This window comes from Mus musculus, chromosome 4, assembly GCF_000001635.26.
Source record: "Mus musculus strain C57BL/6J chromosome 4, GRCm38.p6 C57BL/6J".
Classification (NCBI taxonomy): Eukaryota; Metazoa; Chordata; class Mammalia; order Rodentia; family Muridae; genus Mus; species Mus musculus.
In genome coordinates, this window is record NC_000070.6 from 96,483,153 (window position 1) to 96,510,119 (window position 26,967).

Genomic DNA, 26,967 nt, shown 5'->3' on the forward strand with positions numbered 1-26,967 from the left:
TCCATTTGTTTTATAACTTCTGCTAGTTTCACTGCGTCTCTGTTTAGTTTCTGTTTCCATGATCTGCCCATTCCTGAGAGTGGGGTGTTGAAGTCTCCCACTATTATTGTGTGCGGTGAAATGTGTACTTTGAGCTTTAGTAGTTTCTTTTATGAATCTCTGTACCCTTGCATCAAGAGCATAGATATTCAGAATAGAGAGTTCTTCTTGGTAGTTTTTCCTTTGATGAATATGAAGTATCCTTCCTTATCTTTTTTGATGATTTTAGGTTTGAAATCGATTTTCTTCAATATTAGAATGGCTACTGCACCTTGTTTCTAGGGACCATTTGCTTGGAGAATTGTTTTCCACCCTTTTTGTCTGAGGCAATGTCTGTCTTTGTCACTGATCTGGGTTTCCTATAGGCAGCAAAACCTTCAGTCCTGTCTATATTTCCACTCTGTTAGTCTATGTCTTTTTATTGGGGGAATTGAGTCCATTAATATTAGGAGATATTAAGAAAAAATGGTCATTGCGTCATGTTATTTTTGTTATTAGAGGTGAAATTATGTTTTTTGTTGTTATCTTCTTTTTGTTTTGTTAAAAGAAAATTATTTTCTTGCTTTTTCTAGGTTATAGTTTCCCTCATTATGTTAGCACTTTCCATTTAATATCCTTTGAAGGGCTAGATTTGTGGAAAGATATTATATAAATTTGTTTTTATCTTGGGTTCTCCATCTATGCTTATTGAGAATTTTGCTGGGTATAGTAACCTGATCTGGCATTTGTGTTCTCTTAGGGTCTGTATGACATCTGCCCAGGATCATCTGGCTTTCATAGTTTCTTTCAAAAAGCCAGGTGTAATTCTACTAAGTCTGCCTTTATATGTTACTTGATCTTTTTCTTTTACCGCTTTTAATATTCTTTCTTTGTTTTATGCATTTGTTGTTTTGACTATTATGTGACAGGAAGAACTTATTTTCTAATCCAATCTATTTGGTGTTCTGTAGGCTTCATATATGTTCATGGCCGTTTCTTTCTTTAGGTGAGGGAAGTTTTCTTCTATAATTTTGTTAAAGATATTTACTGACTCTTTATGTTGGCAATCTTTGCTCTCTTCTATACCTATTATCCTTAGGTTTGGAATTCTCATTATGGCCTGGATTTTCTGGATGTTTTGAGTTAGGATCTTTTTGCATTTTGCATTTTTTTTGATTGTTGTGTCAATGTTTTCTATGGTATCTTCTGAGCCTGAAATTCTCTCTTCTATCTCTTGTATTCTCTTGGTGATGCTTGCATCTATGTCTCCCGATCTCTTTCCTAAGTTTACTATCTCCAGATTTGTCTCCCTTTGTAATTTCTTTATTGTGTTTACTTCCATTTTTAGATCCTGGGTAGTATTATTCAATTCATTCACTTGTTTAATTGTGTTTTCCTGTAATCCTTTAAGGGATTTTTGTGTTTCCTCTTTAAGGGCTTCTACATGTTTCCTTGTGTTCTCCTATATTTCTTTAAGGGAGTGATTTATGTCCTTAAAGTCCTGTATCAGCATCATGAGATATGATTGTAAATCCACATCTTGCTTTTCCAGTGAGTTAGGGAATCTAGGACTCTCTGTGGTGGGAAAACTTAGTTCTAATGTTGCCAAGTAGTCTTGGTTTCTGTTGGTAACATTCTTGCATTTGCCTTTTGCCATCTTGTTATCTCTGGTGTTAGATATTCTTGATGTCTCTAGCTGGAGCTTGTTCCTTCTGTGGGTCTGTAAGCCTGTGTCAACACTCCTCAGAGACCAGCTCTCTCTACTGCCAGAGCTTGTGTACAGAGGGCTCTGGAACAGCCCATTCTCTGTGTGCAGATGCTGACTGGAAGGATCCTTTCCTAGCTTCTCCACTGATCTTGTGCCCTGTGTGCTCCTGGCTGGCCTTGCTCCATGCAGTTATTGGAGAGAAAGTAGCTTTCTCACCTCTGAGCCTGGGAGTAAAAGCATTTCTGGGAGAAGAGGGTGCTTCTGTCAGGACCCTTGCACAGCAGGCTATGGATGAGCCTCAGCTCAGGGGTACAGATGGCAGACCGCATGATTTAGTTTTTGTATGGCAAGATGGCAATCTTTATTTAAGTAAAGTAAATGGTGAATAAACATTCAAAAATATTATGTAGTATACAGATAGTATATGTCAGATATATGTTACTTCTGCTAACTTCAGATTTCATTAAGTTTACAACAAATATATTTTGATATTATTGATAATGTTAAGCAGGCCAATATTTATTTTTTTCTTTTTTTTAATTAGGTATTTTCCTCATTTACATTTTCAATGCTATCCCAAAGGTCCCCCATACCCACCACCCCAACCCCCTACCCACCGACTCTCCCTTTTTGGCCCTGGCGTTCCCCTGTACTGGGGCATATAAAGTTTGCAAGTCCAATGGGCCTCTCTTTGCAGTGATGGCCAACTAGGCCATCTTTTGTTACATATGCAGCTAGAGACAAGAGCTTCGGGGTACTGGTTAGTTCATATTATTGTTCCACCTATAGGGTTGCAGTTCCCTTTAGCTCCTTGGGTACTTTCTCTAGCTCCTCCATTGGGGGCCATGTGACCCATCCAATAGCTGACTGTGATCATCAACTTCTGTGTTTGCTAGGCCCCGGCATAGTCTCACAAGAGAGAGCTATATCTGGGTACTTTCAGCAAAATCTTGCTAGTGTATGCAATGGTGTCAGCATTTGGTAGCTGATTATGGGATAGATCCCTGCATATGGCAAACACTAGATGGTCCATCCTTTCATCACAGCTCCAAATTTTGTCTCAGAAGGATCGAATGGTGTTTTGGATTTCTTCAGGATCTGTTGTTATGTCTCCCTTTTCATTTCTGATTTTGTTAATTAAGATGCTTTCCCTGTGCCCTCTAGTAAGTCTGGCTAAGGGTTTATCAATCTTGTTGATTTTCTCAAAGAACCAGCTCCTTGATTGGTTGATTCTTTGAATAGTTCTTCTTGTTTCCACTTGGTTGATTTCACCCCTGAGGTTGTTTATTTCCTGCCTTCTACTCCTCTTGGGTGAATTTGCTTCCTTTTCTTCTAGAGCTTTTAGATGTGTTGTCAAGCTGCTAATGTGTGCTCTCTCTAGTTACTTTTTGGAGGCACTCAGAGCTATGAGTTTTCCTCTTAGGAATGCTTTCATTGTGTCCCATAAGTTTGGGTATGTTGTGGCTTCATTTTCATTAAACTCCAAAAAGTCCTTAATTTCTTTCTTTATTCCTTCTTTGACCAAGGTATCATTGAGAAGAGTGTTGTTCAGTTTCCACGTGAATGTTGGCTTTCTATTATTTATTTTGTTATTGAAGATCAGCCTTAGTCCATGGTGATCTGATAGGATGCATGGGACAATTTCAATATTTTTGTATATGTTGAGGCTTGTTTTGTGACCAATTATGTGTTCAATTTTGGAGAAGGTACCATGAGGTGCTGAGAAGAAGGTATATCCTTTTGTTTTAGGATAAAATGTATAGTAGATATCTGTTAAATCAATTTGTTTCATCACTTCTGTTAGTTTCACTGTGTCCCTCTTTAGTTTCTGTTTCCATGATCTGTCCATTGGTGAAAGTGGTGTGTTGAAGTCTCCCACTATTATTGTGTGAGGTGCAATGTGTGCTTTGAGCTTTACTAAAGTTTCTTTAATGAATGTGGCTGCCCTTGTATTTGGAGCATAGATATTCAGAATTGATAGTTCCTCTTGGAGGATTTTACCTTTGATGAGAATGAAGTGCCCCTCCTTGTCTTTTTTGATGACTTTGGGTTGGAAGTCAATCTTATCAGATATTAGGATGGCTACTCCAGCTTGTTTCTTCATACCATTTGCTTGGAAAATTGTTTTGCAGCCTTTCATTCTGAGGTAGTGTCTATCTTTTTCTCTGAGATGAGTTTCCTATAAGCAGCAAAATGTTGGGTCTTGTTTGTGTAGCCAGTTTGTTAGTCTATGTCTTTTTATTGAGGAGTTGAGTCCATTGATAGATATTAAGAGATATTAAGGAAAAGTAATTGTTGCTTCCTGTTATTTTTGTTGTTAAAGTTGGCATTCTGTTCTTGTGGCTGTGTTCTTTTAGTTTTGTTGAGGGATTACCTTCTTGTTTTTTCTAGGGTGTGGTTTCTGTCCTTGTATTGGTTTTTTTCCGTTATTATCCTTTGAAGGGCTGGATTCGTGGAGAGATAATGGGTGAATTTAGTTTTGTCGTGGAATACTTTGGTTTCTCCATCTATGGTAATTGAGAGTTTGGCTGGGTATAGTAGCCTGGCCTGGAATTTGTGATCTCTTAGTGTCTGTATAACATCTGTCCAGGCTCTTCTGGATTTCATAGTCTCTGGTGAAAAGTTTGGTGTAATTCTGATAGGCTTGCCTTTATATGTTACTTGACCTTTTTCCCTTACTGCTTTTAGTATTCTATCTTTATTTAGTGCATTTGTTGTTCTGATTATTATGTGTTGGGAGGAATTTCTTTTCTGGTCCAGTCTATTTGGAGTTCTGTAGGCTTCTTGTATGTTCATGGGCATCTCTTTCTTTAGATTTGGGAAGTTTTCTTCCATAATTTTGTTGAAGATGTTTGCTGGTCCTTTGAATTGAAAATCTTCATTCTCATCCACTCCTATTATCCATAGGTCTGGTCTTCTCATTGTGTCCTGGATTTCCTGGATGTTTTGAGTTAGGATCTTTTTGCATTTTGCATTTTCTTTGATTGTTGTTCCGATGTTCTCTATGGAATCTTCTGCACCTGAGATTCTCTCTTCCATCTCTTGTATTCTGTTGCTGATGCTCGCATCTATGGTTCCGGATTCCTTTCCTAGGGTTTCTATCTCCAGCATTGCCTCACTTTGGGTTTTCTTTATTGTGTTTACTTCCCTTTTTAGGTCTAGTATGGTTTTGTACATTTCCATCATCTGTTTGGATGTCTTTTCCTGTTTTTCTTTAAGGACTTGTAACTCTTTAGCAGTGTTCTCCTGTATTTCTTTAAGTGAGTTATTAAAGTCCTTCTTTATGTCCTCTACTATCATCATGAGATATGCTTTTAAATCCAGGTCTACCTTTTCAGGTGTGTTAGGGTGCCCTGGACTGGGGGAAGTGGGCGTTCTGGGTTCTGATGATGGTGAGTGGTCCTGGTTTCTGTTAGTAGGACTCTTACGTTTACCTTTCGCCATCTGGCAATCTCTGGAGTTAGTTGTTATAGTTGTCTTTGTTTAGAGATTGTTCCTCTGGTGATTTTGTTATCCTCTATCAGCAGACGTGGGAGACTAGCTCTCTTCTGAGTTTCAATGGTCAGAGCAGTCTCTGCAGGCAAGCTCTCCTCTTTCAGGGAAGGTGCACAGTTATCTGGTGTTTGGACCTCCTCCTGGCTGAAGATGAAGGCCCAAAACAGGATCTTTCCCAGAAGCTGTGTTGCTTTGGCCAGGAAGGTGGCTGGTTGTCTGGAGCCGAAAATGGCGCTGCCACCTCAGAAGCTCTGTGGCTCTCGCCTGTCCCAGAAACTGCTGGCCTCTGTATTCCACACCCTCACCTGTGCAGCCTGCTCTCCGCAGTGTCCTGGAGTCAAGGTGGCTCCCGCGGAGCCTGAGGCAGAAACCTCTCGGGCCGGGCGGACCCCTGTGCTCTCACCAGGAAGGTGGCCAGTTGTCTGGAGCCGAAAATGGCGCTGCCTCAGAAGCTCTGTGGCTCTCGCCTGTCCCAGAAACTGCTCCCAATATTTATTTTTAATAGTATTAATAACATCAAAGTTATTGATATTTGATATTAATAATATAAATAGATAATGCTTACTATTATTTATAATATCAAGTGATGCTAATAGTAGACTCATTACTCTCACTGGAGTCTCACTTTGCCAACTGAATTATACTAAAGATGCAATGCATTCCACAAATATCTGGTGGAATACTGTCTATATTGCTTGCATAGTCTTGTGTAAATACATTAATATTTGTGATTTGTTTTCTTCCAAACCCCAGTTTCTTTGTTTCATGTCTCTTCCACATTCACATTGCTATACAACCACTTTACTAATTTTCTCATTGATTTTGCGGAAATTTTACCTGTAAAAAGAATGTAATTGTATGAGGTTTCAGACTTGTTGCATCCTTTTGTATATAGATGGTTATTGAGAAAATTCATGCACATATAATTTTCCTGTGTGTACCAAAGTGCCTAAAAGTAATTGGTTATGCCAAAAATGTTATCACACTCTGCCACCACCTCTTTGTTTTCTCTTAGCAAATTTCCTATAACATATACACCTTGAATTTGGCCAGGCACTAACTGAACTCTTTGGACTCTGCTTACTAGGAGGGAAGAAATGGAGCTCCTGGACTTGGAATTATCTATCACAAGAAACACAAGTTAATATAGGCAATCAGAACAACCAATCTCATACTTTATGCTTCTTTTCCCTTGTAGCCAATTTCTAGAACCATATAACCATGCAAAGAGCTAACCGATTCCTTAGTTTTTATGATTAAATCCTTTAGTTAGGGGAGAAAGTGTTAGTCAGATTTGGATAATTGAGAATAAACCAACTCTAGGTGTTTAAAAAAGAAGATAATGTGTAGAAATTGAAGGATAATTATAATAATAAATTATTATTAATTATTATAATTAAATAAATTTTACAGTTCAGTCATTATCACCCCCTCCCAAAGTTCCTCATCCCATTCTTCCACCCCTGTCTCTCTGAGGATGTCCCCTCACACACACCCCACCAGATATCCCCACGCCCTGTGGCCCAAAATCTCTCAAGAGTTATTTGAATCTTTGTGGGGCAATGGGCTATGCACAGACAGTCTGGTCTCCAGTTGAGCTGAGATAGAACCCTGGTGGTGTTACTTCCCACCTACGTTAGACGGAAGGTGTTCCCTCATGTCTCCTGGACTCCTGGCTCTTGTTGAAGTTACCTCACCCACAACTCCATATATCTTCTCTCACTGATGCCAGACTAAGCAGTCCTCTACTGTGTATGTACAAGGGCTCATATCAGCTAGTGTATGCTGCCTGATATTGGCTCAGTGTCTGAGAGAACCCAGGGGTCCAGATTTGTTAAGAATGATGGTCTTCATATGGGGTCACCCTACTCCTCTGCTTCTTCCAGCCTTTCCCTAATTCAACCACAGGAGTACCTGACTTCAGTAGATCAATCATCTGCACTTGACACTTTCATCAGCTTGTTGGGTCTCTCAGAGGTCAGTCTTGCTAGGCTCCTGTCTGTAAGCACACCATAGCATCAGTAATAGTATCAAGTCTTGGAACCTTTAAGTTGGATCCCAATTTGGGCCAGTCCCTGGCGGTCCTTTCCTTCAGTCTCTTCTCTATTTTTGTCCCTGAATTTCTTTTAGACAGGAACAATTCTGGGTCAAAGTTTTTGACTGTGGGGTTGCAGCCTTATCCTTCCAATTGATTTCCTGTATTTCTCCTGGAGGTGGATCCTACAATTTCTCTCTCCCCATTGTTGGGCATTTCCTCTAGGGTCCCTTGCCCTGCAATATGAGAATCTCTCATCTCCCAGGTCTCTCTTACATTCTAGAAGTTCCCACACCTCCTACATCCTAAGGTTTACATTCTTTCTACTAGACCTCTGAGCTCCAATCTTGTCTTCCCTCCCTACAATACCTGACCATGTTCCCCTTTTCACCCTCCCTGTCTCCTCTCCCACCCAGGTCTCCACCCTCTGCCCACTTGTGATCGTTTTCATTTCCCTCCCGAGTGGGACTGAAGCATCCTCACATGGGCCCTTCATTTTGTTATTTTACTTGAGTTCTATGGCTTGAATCATGGGTATTCTGTATTTTATTTGACTAATATCCACTTATCAGTGAGTACATACTATGCACGTCATTTTGGGTCTGAGATAGAACACTCAGAATGATATTTTCCAGTTCCATCCATTTGCCAGCAAAACTTGCAATGCCTTCATTCTTAATAGCTGAATAGTATTCCATTGTGTAAATAAACCTTATTTTCTGTATCCATTCTTTCCTTGTGGGATATCTGGGTTGTTTTCAGCTTTTGGGTATTACAAATAAGGCCTCTATGAACTTAGTGGAACAGTGCAAATGGCCAACTAGGGCTTCTTTTGGGAATATGCCTAAGAGTGGTATAGCTGTGTCTTCAGATATATCTATTTCCAATTTTCTGAACAACCTCTAGATTGATTTCCACATTGGTTATACCAGTTTGCAATCCCACCAGCAATAAAACACTATTCCTCTTTCTCCATATTCTTGCCAACATGTGCTGTCACCTGAATTTCTGACCTTACCCCTTCTGATTGGTGTAAAGTGAAATCTCAGCATCATTTTGATTTACATTTCACTGATGACTTAAGAATTTGAACATTTCTTTAAGTGGTTCTTGGTCATTGCAGATTCCTTTGTTGTGAATTCTCTGTTTAGTTCGATACCCCATTTTTGGATTGGGTTGATTGTTTTTGTTTTGTTTTGGATTTTGGCTTCTTGAGTTCTTTATATATATTGAATATTAGCTCTCTATTAGATGTGAGCTTAAGATTTTTTCCCCAATCTGTAGTTTGCTGATCTGTCCTATTGATTATGTCATTTGCCGTACAGTGGCTTCTCAGTTTCATGAAGTCCCATCTATCAATTATTTGTCTTAGAAGGGAGCCATTGGAGTTCTGTTTAGGAAATTTCCCCCTGTGCCAAGGAGTTTGGGGCTCTTTATCACTTTCTCTTTTCTTAGGTTCAGTGTATAAATGGGCTGAGAATGAAATTAAGGAAACAGCACCCTTCACAGTAGTCACAGATAATATAAAATATCTTAGAGTAACTCTAACCAAATAAGTGAAAATTTTGTATGACAAGAACTTCAAGTCTCTCAAGAAAGAAATTGAAGAAAACCTCAGAAAATTGAGAGGTCTCCCATGCTCATGGATTGGTAGAATTAACATAGTAAAAATGTCGACTCTACCAAAAGCAATCTGCAGATTCCATGCAATCCCCACCATAATTCCAACGCAATTCTTCAAAGACCTGGAAAAAGCAATTATCAATTTCATCTGGAAAAACAACAACGACAAAAACCCAGGATAGTAAAAACAATTCTTAACAATAAAAGAACTTCTAGGGCAATAACCATCTCTGGCCTTCTACTGTACTACAGAGCAATAGCAGTAAAATATACATGATAGTACATAAACAGACTGGTTGATCAATGGAATAGAATTGAAGATCCAGAAATAAAACCAAACAATTATGGATACTTGCTCTTTGACAAAGAAGCTAAATGTATACAGTGGAAAAAAGAAAGCATCTTCAATAAATGGTGCTTCTCTAACTGGCAGTTGGTGTGTAGAAAAATGAAAATAGATCTATAATTTTTACCTTGAAGAAAGCTCAAATCCAAGTGGATCAAGGACCACAACATGAAACAGAATGTTTTAAAGAGAAAATATGAATTTTTGAAGGACCAGTAATTGATACATATTTATTTTCTTTGGAACCATTGTATATTCAAGGTGAGATAAGGTTAAATCTTCTGAAACTGTTACTTCCACACACAGCAGAAAAGATGTTTAAGTGAACATAAGCTGTAACACAAATACACAATAAATATGAAAATAGAAGCTGGGAGGACGTCACTAAAAAAAAAAAAAAAAAAAAAAAAAAAAAAAAAAAAACAAAACAAAAAAACAAAAAAAAAACCAAACTTTTAACTCCTAAAACATAAACCCAAATATAGTTTTTAAAAAAAGTTAAGCGCTACAAGATTTTACAAATTTTCTTATAGAAATTATTAGTGGACTGAAAAGGCATTTAACTAAGAAGACTGGAGTAAGGTGATGGCTCGACTGTTAAGAGGACTGGCTGCGTAATCAGTTTGAATCCCAGGACCAAAACCATGGCTGTAACTTCAAATTCAGGGGATCTAAGCCCCTTCCTTTCTGGCCTCCTAGAGCACCACACACACATGGGGTTCAGGTGTTCATATAGGCATACCTCCCATACAAATAAAATAAAATGAATAAATCTTAAATATTTAATTGCTGGAAAAATGAGAATATTTTTTAAAAAATCAGGATTTCAGTTCCACTAAGCCAGCAATGGAAAAGTTGTTTAAAACAACATCATTTTCAGAAGAAGAACAAAATCAATGTCAATCAAAATAACACAGAAAGATTACATTTTATAACAAATTGCTGAATTACTGAGAGCTATGAAGAAATCCATTGTGATTACCATACTTAACAAGACAACCTGTAAAGTGAACTAAACAAAGAATAAATACTAATTCAACCACCCAGAAAAACAACTGTCAAGATTTAAAAAGTTACTGGACACTTTTAAACAATCTTAAATGTCAATGACTCAAACACAACAAACATAACAGAGAGATTGAAGACACCTAGACTAACATTGTATTGTTTCTAAGAAACACATCTTTCAGGCAAGGATAGTGATAATTAAAAACATGTAAGTCTAATGATTCTGGTATTTGAAAATATGTTTGAAATCCAATATGATACAAATTGACTCAGGGCTGCCAATTTCACATAATTATGAATAATAAACATAAAATTCCAGAGAAGTCCTGAAGTAATAAATAACAGTTATTTCAGATAGCTGCTCTCATCTGCTGATAGATCTTCCAGTGTAAAGATCAAAAGAAAACAGTTACATTACAGTGTACATCGGTGGTCTTAAGAGATAGCTAGATGGTATTTCTTTCAATGGAAAAACATAAATAGAATCTTCTCTGAAACAGAATGCATTCTATACCCCATATTATGTCTCAGAAGATACAAATAAATCAATGTTGTCTATGAACTGAACAAGGGCAATAGGTATAGACATACCACAGCAATCTCAACCTTCTATAAGGCACTATAGGCAACTCAAGAATATTGAGAATGAATGGAAAAGTATTCTTCAAAATTCTTACTAATTGGTTGTACAATTCCAAACAATCATCTTTGAAAACATGCATGAAACTAACATTATGCAAACTGAGCAGGCTGTACTATGTAATTAGAAACACTTATATTTATATATGTACTTAGAAAAATAATTAGTAAAATTTGTGCCAATGAGTTTGAAACTCTTTCTCACATTCTCTTATTCAGTGGATCTGATTTATATTGAGGTCCTTAATTCACTTGGATTTCAGCTTTCTGCAAGGTAATAAATATGGATCTATCTTCAGCTTTCTACACATCAACTGCAAATTAAACCAGCACTGTTTAATGAAGGTGCTTTCTTTTTTTCCATTGTATATTTTTGGTTTCTTTGTCAAACATCAAGTGTCCATAAGTGTGTGGTTTTATTTCTGGGTCTTCAGTTCTATTTCATTTATCCACCTGTATGTCTATGTTCCAATACCATTCAGTTTTTTACCACTATTGCTCTGTACTACATCTTGAGGTCAGGGATGGTGATTCCCCCAGAAGTTTTTTTATTGTTAAGAATTGCTTTTGTTGTCCTAGGTGGGGTTTTTTGCCATATGAAATTGAGAATTGCTCTTTTTAGGTCTTTGAAGAATTGTGTTGGAATTTTGATGGGGATTGCACTGAATATGTATATTGCTTTTGGTAGGATGGCAATTTTTACTATGTTAATCCTACCAACCTATGAGGATGGGAATTCTCCCTATATTCTGAGGTCTTCCTTGATTTTTTTTTCTTAAGAGACTTAAAGTTCTCATCATTCAGATCTTTTACTTATTTGGTTACAGGGACTCCAAGATTTTTTACAGTATTTGGGACTATTGTGAAGGGTGTTGTTTTCCTATTTTGTTTATCCGTCTATTTACGGCTTGTGTAAAGGAAGGCTACTGATTTTTTGAGTTAATTTTATAACCAGCCACTTTAATGAAGTTGTTAATCAGTTCTAGAATTTCTCTGGTAAAATTTTGAGGGTGCATATACATACTGTCATATCATCTGCAAATAGTCATACCTTGACTTCTTCTTTGCCTATTTGTTTCCCTGTGATCTCCTTTTATTGTCTTATTGCTCTAGCTAGAACTTCAATACTTCAATGACTCAGACACTAAGATCAATAATTCAGAATTGGGACTTCATGAAACTGAGAAGCTTCTGTAAGGTAAAATACATAGTCAATAGTACAGATTGTCAACCTATGGATTAGGAAAAATATTTTCACTAACGTCACATATGATAGAGGGCTTGTATCCAAAATATATAAAGAATCCAAGAAGCTAACATCCAAAAACAAAACAAAACAAAACAGAACAAAACAACCTAATAAAAATGGGGTATAGAGTTAAACAGACAATTCACAAAAAAGAAATCTCAAATGACCAAGAAGCACTTAAAAAGAACTGTCCATGATCCTTCATTTTCAGGGAAATTCAAATCAAAATGACCCTGAGATTCCACCTTACAGTAATCAGAAGGGCTAGGATCAAAAACTCAGGTGACAGCACATGCTGGCAAGAATGTGGAGAAAGAGGATCACTCCTCCATTGCTGGTGGTGAAATTGTAAACTGGTACAAGCAAAGTGGAAATCAACTTGGAGGTTCCTCAGAAAGCTGGAAATAGATCTGCCTGAAGACCCAGCTCTATCACACTTGGGCATATACTTAAATGATGAACCACCAAAATATGAGGACACATGTTCCACTATGTTCAGGGAGGCCTCATTTGTGATACCTAGAAGCTGGACAAAACCCCAGATGACCCCCAGAATGAAAGAATGAATACAGGGAATGTGGTGCATTTACACAATGAAATACTACTCAGCTATTAAGAGTGAGGACATCTTGAGTTTTGCAAACAAATGGATGGAACAAAAACAAAACAAAACAAACAAACAAACAAACAAACAAACAAAAAACCCATCATCCTCAATGAGGTAACTCAGGCCCAAATTGACATGGATAGTATGTACTCACTGATAAGTGAATATTAGCCAAAAAATACAGAATACCTAGGATACAACCCACAGGACTCAAGAAGGAGAACAAGCCTAAGGGTCCAAGGGAGGATGCTTCAATCCTACTTGGGAGGGAGAAGAAGGAAATAATGAGAAGCAGGGGGAGGGAGTGTCCAGAGTGGAAATGAGAGGGTCAGAGGAAAAGGGGAAGATGAGTAAGTATTAGGGGTGGGAAGCAGGAGAGAAGTCCTGAGGGCGAGCAGAATGAATAGAATATGCAACCTAAGGGGATCGAAGGTGGGTGGACCCTCTAGAATGTACCTTAGACTTGGGCAATGAAAGATTCTCAGGAGTCAAAGGGAGGGACCTTAGATGAAATGTCCAGCAGTGGGGAGAGGATACTTGTAAAGTCCACCTCCAGTATAAAAACAGGGAATCATGTGGAGGGATGGGGTTGCCATTCCACAGTCAAAAACTTTGACCCAGAATTTTTCCTGTATAATAGAACTGCAATGACAAAAATAGAGGTGAGACTGATGGAAAGGTGAGCAGCCCAACTTGGAATCCATCTCAAGGCCTGATACTATTATTGATATGATGATGTTTTTACAGACAGGAGCCTAGCATAGTTGTCTTATGAGAGGCACAGCAAGCAGCTGAGTGAGACAATGAGAGGCACTTACACCCAACCAATAGACTGAAGTTGGGGACCCATGTGGTTGAATTAAGGAAAGACTGGAAGAAGCTGAGAATGAGGGCAAACCAGCAGTCTCAACTAACCTGGACCCCTGAGATTTCTCAGACACTGAGCCACCAACCAGACAGCATACACTAGCTGGTCCAATTCTCCTAACACATATATAGGAGTGGACTGCCTGGTCTGACTTCAGTGAGAGGAGATATGACTAACTGTCTAGAGACTTGAGGCCCAGGGAATGGGGAGGCTTGATGCTTGTCAGGGGTAGGTAAATGGGATATTCTCATGGAGATTGGGGAGAGGAAGAATGGGATAAGGAGCTATGGGAAGTCAGACCAGGATGAGGGTAAGGACTGGACTGTAAAAAATAAATAAAAAATGTTTTTAAAAATCACCCTAAAAGTAACCTCAAAATGAATGGAGACATTCACTTAAATACTTGAAGCAGAATATTTTCAGATTCTTAAAACTCTAAGCCTAGGATATCTCAAGTAGCTAACCACAGAGAAAGTAGCTTCACATTCAGACACTGCATTGCATATAAAGAGGAACCTTAAGTAAAGTTGAAGAGCTAGAAAATACACTTGGAATATTACTCTAAGAAAGGATGAGAAGGGGCATCAATGGAGCCAAACTTAGTTAATGGTAGGATTATTTTTACTGTTTTATTATTATTATTATTATTATTATCATCATCATCATCATCATCATCATCATCATCATCACTATGTTTTTAACTTTTATCATTATTTTTGTGAATTTCTCATTATACAACCCAATCCCACTCACCTCTCCACCTCTTTTATCCACTGTCTGCACTTGCTAGCCCCCACAAAAGAAAATACAATAATATAGAATTTAAAAAATCTAGTTGTCGCATCTGTAGTGTGTTACAATGTGACAAAAACTATACCCTTTCGCACAACAAGTTTTCACTTGACATGTTCATTTCAATGGGTCATTGGTTTGTTTGGAGGCCTCTGGCTTGTGTTACACTATCTAATCTAGAGCCCAATGGGTGCTCCTCTTGGATATTCTATTGTTGTCCTCTGTCATGGGGATCCTGCCACTTTGGGTCTACAGTACTGGCCGTTTCTTGTGTTCCAGCAGATGATAGGTTGGGTAGATGTTATGGTAAGTCATCTCAAAGCCCTATCCTGGAATGGGATATAGGTGACTTGGTCAGTCCATCAGATTTCTTTTCCCCACATCATCAGGGCAGGCTCTCCAGCACTGTTCCAGGTAGCTTACCCAATGCTGCAGCCAACAAGGGGAAGAAACATATCTACTGATCTCATGTCCTGGGGCTGAATAACCCACACATCGTCCACTAGGGTCAGCTCTACTGTGCTGCCCAGGTGAAGTACAAGGCCCACTCTCTCAATTGTGGTTATTTGTTATTTTAAAGGGATATCATTCAGAGTAAGGTAACCCAGACCCAGAAAGACACACAATTGTACTCACTTATAAGAGGATATTAGTCATAAATATAGGATAGTCATACTATAATCCACAGACCAAAGGAAGTTTAGAAACAAGGAAGGTTCAAGGGAGGATACTTGAATCTCACTCATAAGGGGAAATAAAATAGATGGATAGAGGGAGGGAACTGAGTGGGGGACCAGATAAAGAAGGGAATGGGCATGGGAGTCATGTAGGAGGAGTGGGGTTGGCAGAAGTCTGGGAGAGAGACTAGAAATCGGTGGAGGGAGTCATCTCTGAAATGACCTGGAGACCTGGGACAGCAAGAGGCCACAGGTATCTATGGGGTGATCCTAGGTGAGTCTCCTAGTGGTTGGGGATATAAAGGCTGATATGGCTACCTCCTCTGGCCAGCAAGACTTCCAGTGGAGGTAGGAGGACAAAAACGCACTCACAAAACCTTTGATTCAAAATTTGTACTACTTATAAGTACATGAGCAGCAGAGATTTAGGGGAAGGCCAACCAATGACTGGCCCAATTTGAGGGCCCATCCTGTGGGAGTGAGTCAACCCATGATACTATTAATGATACTCTGTCATTATTGAACATGTGAGCCTAGCATAAGCGTTCTCTGAGAGGCTTCATCTAGCAGCTGATAGAAATCGATGCAAAGACTCCCAATCAAACATGTGGCAGAACTAAGAAAATCTAGAGAAAGAGTGAGGGATAGGTTTGAGGGACCCAGAGAGGTCAAGGACACCACATGAAGATCTACAAAGTCAAGTAGCCTGGGCCCATGGGGGCTCACAGTGAGTGAATCACAAACCAAAGGATATGCAGGGCTGCACCTAGGTCCACTACATATTTTCAGTAGATGTGCAGCTTGGTGTTCCTGTGGAATACTTAACAATTAGAAGATGAGCTATTTCTGATTCTATTGCCTGTTTTTAGATCCCTTTCTCCGGACTAGACTGCTTTGTTGGGCTTCAGTGGAAGACGATAGGCTTAGTTCTGCTACAACTTGATGTCCTAAGGCAGATTGGTACACATGTAGGATTTCTCTATCTCTGAAGAGAAGGAAAAGGGATAGCTGGGGGAGAAGCTTGTGAGGTTGGGACTGAAATCAGAATGAAAACTATCAAACTAAATTAATTAATGAAAAAAGAAGGAAAATCCTCCACATATATCAATGTAAATATTGAAATAGTTCATATAATTGCTGGAAATATTTTATATATGCTAAATTCACATATTATAAATAGGTTTGTATCAAATTCAAATTTTATGACATCATGTCTTATCTTTAAAAATCCCCACATCAAAATAAAAACATAACAGTTTTTGAGTCAGTCTTATCCCAATATTCTTTCCAAAATTGGCAAAGGCAGAGAGCTTACCATTAACACCTTTGATGCCTCCAAACACAGGGTCTCATCTGCTAACTTCAGTAGCTCCTGAAACTGATTGTCTTCATACTCAAAACGTTCCCCAATAGTGATGGAACAAATGATATTGGAAACTGCATTATTGATCATGAAGTGAGGGTCAAAAGGCCGTCCTGGAGGTACAGAGATGGGGAAGGTTGGGTGTTTTAAAGGCTGTATCTTTAGAGACCTGGGAGGTGAGAGACACTCAGGACTCAAAGGGAGGGACCCTAGATGAAATGACCTATAGTTGGGAGAGGGAACTTGTAGAGTCCACCCCAGTAGAAAGACAGGGCATCAAGTGAAGGATGAGGTTGCCATTACACAGTCAAAAACTGTGGCCCATAATTATTCCTGTCTAAAAGAACTGCAGGGGCAAAAATGGAGAAGAGCCTGAGGAAAAGCAGGTCCAGAGATAGGTCCAAATTGGGATTCAGTTCAGTGGGAGGTCCCAAAGCCTGACATTATTACTGAGCTTATGGTGTGCTCACAAAAAGTGGATTGCCCTCTGAAAGACCCAACAAAGAAGCTGAAAGAATCAGACCAGATATTTATACCCAACCAATGGAAAAAAGCTGATGACCTCTGTGGTTGAATTTGGGAAAAGCTGGAAGAAGCTGAGGAGAATGACTCTGTAGGACGACCAGCAATCTCATCTAACCTGGACTCTGAGATCTCTCAGACACTGGGCCACGAACCAGGCTGCATACACCAGCTGATGAAGCCCCCAACCCACATACAGCAGAGGACTGCGGGGTTTGGACTCAGTCAGAAAGGATGCACCTAACCCTCAAGAGATCGGAGGTACCAGGGAGTAGGGAGGTCTGGAAAGGTGAAGGCATCCTTGTGGGGATGCGTGTAGAAGGTATGGGATGTGGAGAAGTCAGAGGGTGGACCAGGATGAGGGGTAAAATCTGAACTGTAAAAGAAGATTACATAAAAATACTTTTAAGAGATACTGATTTCTCCCTTTTTTTCCTTCCTTCTTTTCCTTCCTTCTCCTTTCTTTCTTTCTTTCTTTCTTTCTTTCTTTCTTTCTTTCTTTCTTTCTTTCTTTCTTTCTTTCTTTCTTCCTTCCTTCCTTCCTTCCTTCCTTTCCTTCTTCCTTCCTTCCTTCCTTCCTTCCTTTCTTTCTTTCTTTCTTTCTTTCTTTCTTTCTTTCTATTATATTTATGAAATTTCTACTCCTTGTGACATAAAATTTGCACAGTAGAGGAAAATGTGGAAATCTGACCACAGCCCCCTACAAGAACACTGACAATATCTGAAAAGTCACATAGATAACCAGGCTTTACATTCAGCAGTTGGTTTAATGACCTATTTATGTGCTTATCTATAGCACTCCTTGGGCAGGGGCATGCTTATATGTTCACTGTTCCATCCACAGTACTCATCACTCTGTAGGCCAAAGATACAATTTAATTAGAAAATTAATAAATATTTCTTCAATGAATGAAATGGCCAGAGGCCTTTCCACAACCCCGTGAAATGCCTACCTTTCTCCTCTGCTATGGCTTCCACAAGATGGTGAGCCTCATCCTGTATGCGTTGTTCTAAGCTTTTCTTCCCTAATCCAAAATTCTTGAGTATCATCAGTGTGAACCTTCTTTGTTCCTTCCATGTTTGGCCACTAGAGGAAATAATTCCTTAAAAGAAAAAAAAAAAAAAAGACTCAGCATTATGACATTGTGATTCCAGCTGAAACATACCTGAAAAACTTCATGAGACATGCATATAGATGAGATAAAGGATAAATATGGAAACTCAAACCTATAGAAAGAAAATTCCAGTGCAAGTAGCAAATATGTTCTGGTATGAAAGCTCATAATTTACTAAGTACTGTATTATATAATGTGTGTGTTGACAGGAACTTCATAGGTTCATAATTAATTAGAGAAAATGTCCATTTCAGTTATTAAACACTGAGGTATGATAATATTTTGCAAAGTAAACTTAGAAAGACATCAAGTAGCTAGGCATTCAGTGTTGAAATTCAAGTTTCCATGGTTCTAAAATGCCACTTTTATACTTAGACATATAAGTATATTTATCACAGTGAGTATCTAGAATGTACTCTAGCATAAGACAGGGCACACATTTATGAGGAGGAAAGAAAGGAAGTAGAGGAGAGTTTCTATAATATATATATATATATATATATATATATATATATATATATATATATATTAATAAAGAGAAAATGTATTAAGAAGTTAACAAAGATGAGTACTCTCTCAGTCTCTCTTTTACACACACACACACACACACACACACACACACACACACACACACACACTGTGTTTGTGGGATGGGGAGAAGGAATAAACTGTTATAATCAACATCTTTCAATTCTCAGGGTACATGCAATGTCATGAGCCTGACTATGTCTTTCTTTTCAGAAGAATTTCCAATTTTATAAACACGGGTCCTGGCGTCTATTCTGTGTTTTCTTTCAATTCAGTCATTTATTTCCTGAAATTCTTCTTTTCATTTTTGATCCTTCAGTAACATACTTTCTTCCTCATTCTTTGACAGGTATTTCCTCTAATGTTTATTGTTTTATTTTTCTCTATCAACTCATGAAACATTGGAGTTCTTTAACACTAAGTATAAAACCTCCCCTTTATACTATATTTTGATTCAGGAAATCTAATGAAGTCCAAAAATTTAAATAACTTCTTCTGATATTAATTGTAGTTTTGTCTCAGAAGCTACATACTTCTGAGGCATGCACATAACATAAACTTTGCCAAGTACAGGAATTTAGACTTAGCACATGTATGAAAAAGGTCACTATTATATTCCTGAAACTCCTAAATAGAAGCTAACACCACCAAACACCTTGTTTCCTGCCATTGTTCCTTTTTCATTACTCGGTCCTCTGAAATTTCTCTAAGAATCCATTTTCCTGGTGCCTGAGACATACACCATAATGACTTCTCTCTTGAAACAGTTCAGTCCACTGCATTTTTAATGCCATCATCCCAGGCTAACATACTATTTTTTTTTCACCTTGAGTGTTCAAACTCCTTCCTTCATAGATAGCTTACAATGATAATATTTTGCTACCATACCTGTGTTTTCTAACTCATTTCATAAATGAGCCTCAAATATGCAGTGTTTGATCTTCTCCTCTATCCATCTCCACTCAAGAGCTCCCCTTACTCTCATAATAAAAATTAAGAGCTGGGTTCCTTTTGCCAATGTCAGCAGTTTTTCACCCACTTAAATATGGTCTTCAGATACTATGTGTTCCACAGTGAGAATGATTTTTACCTATTATTATCACTACTAATCACTTATGCTGATGACAGTTCTTATTGCAGATAATGTAGTCAGTTATTTACAATCAATGGTTGATTGTTTCAAGAGTTAATTAGGAAATTGCTGAAAGTGAAGTTTTATAGTTTAATATTGTTGAAGTCTGTTTAAATTTTCAAGCACCTAACTTGATTTAATGATCTCTTTGTGAACTCATGATAGTCTATTCTAACACTATCTGGAAAGCTAGAAATTCTTGCAGGGCATGGCCTGAATGATGCAGTTTAAGGAGGCATAAATAAGAAGATCATCAGTAGAAGAAAGGTGCTTCAAATCTGTTTTGCTAAGGCAGAGTGTTGATATAGGAAAAGGGAAATGAGACACATGTATTGGGCTTTGGATGGTACCCTTGTTACTTCCTATGCATGCCTCTGAGTTAGTCTGCAGGACACATGGTATATCCAAGACTCTCTTAGAGAGAGATGATGTCAGTCCTCAGATGGTTGATTTCATATGAGAAATGTAATATCCAGCTGATTTTAAAGATAATATTGCCTGCTTTTGAATCCCTTTCCAATAACTGGGCTGCTTTCACTAGCCTCAACCAAAGAGAATGTACCTAGCCTTACTGCAACTTGGTAAACCAAGGCTTGTTGCTATCCATAGAAGGCCTCTGTTTTTCTGAGGAAACAGAGAGGAGGGGTAAATGGGAGGGTGAGAGGAAAATAATTAAATATAACATTTGATGAAGGATTTGATTCATAGGGATATTGTAAAATTACAGACATAGAGGTACCTTTAGCATACAATACACATAGCTTTTCTTATACTAGAAACCAGCACCCCTTTCTCTTTTGAAAATTTCATAAATCTGCAATTCATCTTGTTAATATCTTTTTCTACTCCTTCCCTTCAGTTGTCAATGAAACCTTTCCACAGTTCCCCATTTTTCATCCAATTTCATGTCTTGTTTATAATAACCCACTGAATTCAATATTGCTGCCAATTAAACTTACCATTGTTTTTAAAAATATGTTGCCTTGCCGCTAAAATGGGGCGTTTCAAAAAGTTCTGTCCCATGCAAGTTAATGCTTCTTTTATTAAGGGTTCTCCACTTATGATCACTGAAGGGATGGTACCAAAATCCAGGCTAATTAGGTTTCCATACTTCTTCACAAACTGAAAAACATTTCAATTGTCATAGTTGAATGTTCCTGTGCTATTGTGTCAAGGAGTAATGGACAGGTGTGTGTTCAGTGGATTATGTTGAGGGGTCTGTGTGCTAATGTGAATGGAGGAATGCATCTTGGTCTGCGGAAATGTTTCTGAAAATGTTTTCTCCTCCTATGAACTAAATTTAATTTCAATTAAAATTGAATGTACTCTATAAAAATCAATAATATAGGTGATTATGACTTTAGAAGTATTCTATCATGTACTCCTAAAAGAAGATATAAAGTTATTCAATAGAGTCCACAAATTATTGGGGTCACTTCCTGAAGAATTCTAAAGTCCAGCAAAGGCAGAGGCTTAGGCACCCATGACCTGACAAATGCTGAGCAAAGTGTGTGCGTGTACAGTTTTCATGGACTTCTTTAAAAAAGAAATCAATGGTCTGTTTGTCTAGAGAATAAGGCCATGTCCACAGCATCAGCCAGACATGAGATGTACATGTGTAAATAATGAGACAAACATGGAGGGGAGTCTGCACATCTGTGTGAGAAAAGTTAACTTTATGTCATAGGAATATTTCAGTAATTTCTCCATCTGCACTCTTTCAAATTTCAATACAGTTACAATTGAAGTGTCTTCTTATACTTTTATACATGCATTCACCGTTAAGAACCAAGAGAGCACCAGTGTTTCCCCAGACTAAATCATGAAGGCATAAATGTTTTTTTACAAGGGCAAAGTCTATAACCTGGCATATAATGAAAGCAGAGGAATAGGAGCATCAGTCCTCAGACTTTCAAGCTGTCTTTGTACCAGTCTGATGTAGCAAGCACTGGAAGCTTTAGTCAAATCTATGTCATTGTAGAAAAGAGTATGTTTCCTGAATATCCTTTTGCAGAATATCCTTCCTGTTTATGTAACCTTGTAATACAGTTTCTCGTGTTTTGAGGAGTCCCAACTATAACATTTTTTTGAGCAGTTGATTTTTATTATATATTGAGTGTAGAGCAACACATTAGTTTTTGTGGAAGGAAGATGTATTTCAGTAAATAAAAGCTTAAAAAATATTATATTACAAATTAACTGAAGTTACTGCTTTATATCTGTAGTCAATTTTAATATTAGTGGACACAGTTCAACTGCCTGCTGTCATCATGCATTTTTCCAGTTATGATATCACTTGCCTTTATCACATCTCTCTTAAAGGGGTAATAGCATCCTCATTTTAGAGTTGGAAACATCAAAGTTCTGAGGATCCATGGCACTGTGATTGTCAATGCAGAGAGAGGACTAAAGAAAAGATAGATTTAAAAAGCTGCCTTTCTCCCACATGCAATACATGTCTTTTATATTTATTTTTTAATATTTTTATTAGGTATTTCCCTCATTTTCATTTCCAGTGCTATCCCAAAAGTCCCCAATACCCTCCCACCCCATTCCTCTACCCACCCACTCCCACTTTTTAGCCCTGGCGTTCCCCTGGACTGGAGCATATAAAGTTGCATGTTCAATGGGCCTCTCTTTCCAGTGATGGCCGACTAGGCCATCTTTTGATACATATGCAGCTAGAGTCAAGAGCTCCGGGGTACTGGTTAGTTCATAATGTTGTTCAACCTATAAGGTTGCAGTTCCCTTTAGCTCCTTGGGTACTGGGTACTTTCTCTAGCTCCTCCACTGGGGGCCCTGTGATCCATCCAATAGCTGACTGTGAGCATCCACTTCTGTGTTTGCTAGGCCCCAGCATAGTCTCTGAAGGAATGGAGAAAGGAAGTGCTTGTCATCAGAAAGAAAGCTGTGAATTTGAAGGGTTAGAAAAAAGACAGGGTCATGGGAGCAGGAGTAAGGAGCAAAGACAAGAGACTTTTCTGTCTTTGAATTCTAGCTGCACAGGACACTTAAAAGCAGATGTATATCTGATGTGGTTCTCAATGTGTGTGTAGACTACACATGAGACAGCTGTACTATAGAGGGGAGACAGGGATCCTCTTTGTTTGTAGCCACTTTAATTCCTGTAGAGAATGGTGTTAGTAAGTCTCATTAGCTGAACGTGTCTATTGCATATCACAAAGCAGTTGTGGGGTCAATGATAAAAATATATATGGAAAGAGTGAAGATGACTACTTAAAAAAGTGTTCAACAGTGAAAAACATCACAGGGAAGGGGTAATGGAAGAGGAAAGAAGTGGAAATACAAGCATACAATAATAAAATTAAGGAGTAAAATTTCTTATATAACAGTAAGTACATAAAATGATGTACTCTTCCCAGCTAATTGTAAGAGATAGAAATAATAAATAATGGACTGAAAGTAGGAATGATAATTATAAACATGGCCCAAGCATACTCTGCTGAGGCACAGGACAGAGGCAATTACTATAGGTAAAAAGCAATATTACACAGAAAGTTGGTCATTGCACAAAAACTATCTATTGATCCTAGATGTGTATACCACGCACACACACACACACACACACACACACACACACACACACACACACACACACCACTCACACACACACACACACACACCACACACACACACACACACACACACACACACACACACACATACATACACATGTTGCCGCACACATGAGTGTACACAGGGAAGAATGGTAAGAGAAAAAGCTGAGACAAACATCTAAGCTCCCAGTGGAGCTAGAGACATCCTCGGAACTTTCTCTGTAGTCAGTGAAGTCAGTAGAGAAGCAGCCATCAAGGCTGTATAATAAAAAAAGTATCAAGGAAAGAAAATCATGTTATAGAAAATTCTGATAAAGAGAGCAGTTGTGTGTGTGTGTGTGTGTGTGTATTTCTTGCTAGAATGCTTAACATATTAAGCAGATGACCATTTGCACAAACATTTGCTACAGCAACAGAGCTTCATTATCAAGATGAACTATTAACTCATCTATCAAGCTTAATATACATAAAAAAATTGAAATCATGCATAGTGTATAGTTAGACCATAATGGAGTAGCACTGTAAATTGTTTATACAAAGATAATAAAATCAACTTTTTGGCATTTAACATCATGTCTCTCACATGAGGAAACAGATTAGAAACTTGCTTTACTGGATAGGTTAGCAGGCAGGCAGCATCAGCCTCCAGCCTGCCTCTGTTTCAACAGCTCAGGATCAAGTCATGACACAACCAGACACTCTCTCCATTTCTTACCGGCTGGATCCCCAAATGCAGATGTGACACATCTAAATCAAACTGAAACAAGTTGCCCACAAATGGCAGGCGCCATGGTCCAGGAGGGTAGTTCTTGGGGTGCCTGTTTTTGATGTAGTCAACCAGGAGCAGCAAGGTGAGAGCAGCCAGCAGCAGAGTCCAGAGATGGATTTCTGAGCAGATGTTAGACACCAGGCAACCTATAGTAGCAAACATGGTGAGAGTCTGAGCTGGACCAATCCCCTGACAGTACTTTTAGCCCTGTGCTAAGTTCTACCTTGTTCCTTGTTACCCAAGCCTGCCTATCTTTCTGGAAGTATTTGTTCTCTTCTGGTACATTCACCCTATCCCTATTAGCCCTGCCTCCTCTTTGTCCTCTGCCAGTCTTCTGCAACGAATAATATGGCACAAAGTGTGCCCTCTGCTCCTGTGCACCTTTACCCAAACTACTCTGTGCCCTGCACTCTAAAGTTTTGTTCTGGTGTGCTCTGCTCTGCTTCTTCCCCCAAGTCATGCCCATCTGCAGGTACTGTGTCTCCAACTCCTATATTACAGACACTATGTTTTGTTCCCAAACAGTCACACCCAACATAGTTTAAAAATACTAAGTGTTTGAAATTATGGTCTTACTGCAGGCAAGGGCCAATCATGGTGATATCTGGTGTGAGCTGTGCTGCTGCTAAAGGCCACATTATTGTCTGTGATCATGCTACATCCTAGGGCCATATTAAGGTCCATGCCCCTGGTTACAACTGAACACCATGTGGATTAAATGCCCCTTTTCTTTTTTTTTTTTTAAATTTTTATTAGGTATTTTCCTCATTTACATTTCCAATGCTATCCCAAAAGTCCCCCATACCAACCCCTCCACTCCTCTACCCACCCACTCCCCCTTTTTGGCCCTGGCGTTCCCCTGTACTGGGGCATATAAAGTTTGCAAGTCCAATGGGCCTCTCTTCTCAGTGATGGCCGACTAGGCCATCTTTTGATACATATGCAGCTAGAGACACGAGCTCCGGGGTACTGGTTAATTCATATTGTTGTTCCACCTATAGGGTTGCAGTTCCCTTTAGCTCCTTGGGTACTTTCTCTAGCTCCTCCATTGGGGGCCCTGTGATCCATCCAATAGCTGACTGTGAGCATCCACTTCTGTGTTTGCTAGGCCCGGGCATAGTCTCACAAGAGACAGCTTTATCTGGGTCCTTTCAGCAAAATCTTGCTAGTGTATGCAATGGTGTCAGCATCTGGAAGCTGATTATGGGATGGATCCCTGGATATGGCAATCACAAGATGGTCCATCCTTTCATCACAGCTCCAAATTTTGTCTCTGTAACTCCTTCCATGGGGGTTTTGTTCCCAATTCTAAGAAGGGGCAAAGTGTCCACACTTTGGTCTTCGTTCTTTGTCAGTTTCATGTGTTTAGCAAATTGTATCTTATATCTTGGGTATCCTAAGTTTCTGGGCTAATATCCACTTATCAGTGAGTACATGTTGTGTGACTTCCTTTGTGATTGGGTTACCTCACTCAGGATGATGCCCTCCAGGTCCATCCATTTGCCTAGGAATTTCATAAATTCATTCTTTTAAATATCTGAGTAATACTCCATTGTGTAAATGTACCACATTTTCTGTATCCATTCCTCTGTTGAGGGGCATCTGGGTTCTTTCCAGCTCCTGGCTATTATAAATAAGACTGCTATGAACATAGTGGAGCATGTGTCCTTCTTACCAGTTGGGACATCTTCTGGATATATGCCCAGGAGAGGTATTGCAGGATCCTCCGGTAGTACTATGTCCAATTTTCTGAGGAACCGCCAGACTGAATTCCAGAGTGGTTGTACAAGCTTGCAATCCCACCATCAATGGAGGAGTGTTCCTCTTTCTCCACATCCTAGCCAGCATCTGCTGTCACCTGAATTTTTGATCTTAGCCATTCTGACTGGTGTGAGATGGAATCTCAGGGTTGTTTTGATTTGCATTTCCCTGATGATTAAGGATGTTGAACATTTTTTCAGGTGCTTCACGTTCCTCTTGGAGGATTTTACCTTTGATTAGTATGAAGTGCCCCTCCTTGTCTTTTTTGATGACTTTGGGTTGGAAGTCGATTTTATTAGATATTAGAATGGCTATTCCAGCTTGTTTCTTCATACCATTTGCTTGGAAAATTGTTTTCCAGCCTTTCATTCTGAGGTAGTGTCTATCTTTTTCTCTGAGATGAGTTTCCTGTAAGCAGCAAAATGTTGGGTCTTGTTTGTGTAGCCAGTTTGTTAGTCTATGTCTTTTTATTGGAGTGTTGAGTCCATTGATATTAAGAGATATTAAGGAAAAGTAATTGATGTTTCCTGTTATTTTTGTTGTTAAAGTTGGCATTTTGTTCTTGTGGCTGTCTTCTTTTAGGTTTGTTGAGGGATTACTTTCTTGCTTTTTCTAGGGCGTGGTTTCTGTTTTTGTATTGTTTTTTTTTTTTTTTTCTGTTGTTATCCTTTGAAGGGCTGGATTCGTGGAAAGATAATGTGTGAATTTGGTTTTGTTGTGAAATACTTTGGTTTCTCCATCTATGGTAATTGAGAGTTTGGGTGGGTATAGTAGCCTGGGCTGGAATTTGTGTTCTCTTAGTGTCTGTATGACATCTGTCCAGGCTCTTCTGGCTTTCATAGTCTCTGGTGAAAAATCTGGTGTAATTCTGATAGGCTTGCCTTTATATGTTACTTGACCTTTTTCCCTTACTGCTTTTAATATTCTATCTTTATTTAGTGCATTTGTTGTTCTGATTATTATGTGTCAGGAGGAATTTCTTTTCTGGTCCAAACTATTTGGAGTTCTGTAGGCTTCATGTATGTTAATGAAATGCCCCTTTTCTATGCTGAATCCTGAAGTCATGTTAAGGACTACAGGCTGGGTTGCCACCAGGGACCATACTGGTATACATGGCCCCTGTTCCCAGAAGGT

At 38.8% G+C, this 26,967-nt stretch overlaps 1 protein-coding gene across 2 annotated transcripts in view; it reads right to left on the reverse strand.

Annotated features, from left to right (window-relative positions):
• Positions 1 to 24,245, reverse strand: part of Cyp2j8 (cytochrome P450, family 2, subfamily j, polypeptide 8) — a 63,448-nt gene extending 39,203 nt beyond the window's left edge. Inside the window, exons 1-4 of one of the 2 annotated variants that reach the window (NM_001104927.2) lie at positions 24,019 to 24,245; positions 20,685 to 20,847; positions 17,904 to 18,053; positions 16,381 to 16,541 (exon numbers count right to left, since the gene is read on the reverse strand). In NM_001104927.2, coding sequence (NP_001098397.1) covers positions 16,381 to 16,541; positions 17,904 to 18,053; positions 20,685 to 20,847; positions 24,019 to 24,234 — 690 coding nt within the window. In that variant the 5' untranslated portion in view covers positions 24,235 to 24,245. The remainder of the gene's footprint in view (positions 1 to 16,380; positions 16,542 to 17,903; positions 18,054 to 20,684; positions 20,848 to 24,018) is intronic. The other variant, NM_001370972.1, reaches the window with a different exon arrangement.
• Between the last annotated feature and the right edge of the window lie 2,722 nt (positions 24,246 to 26,967).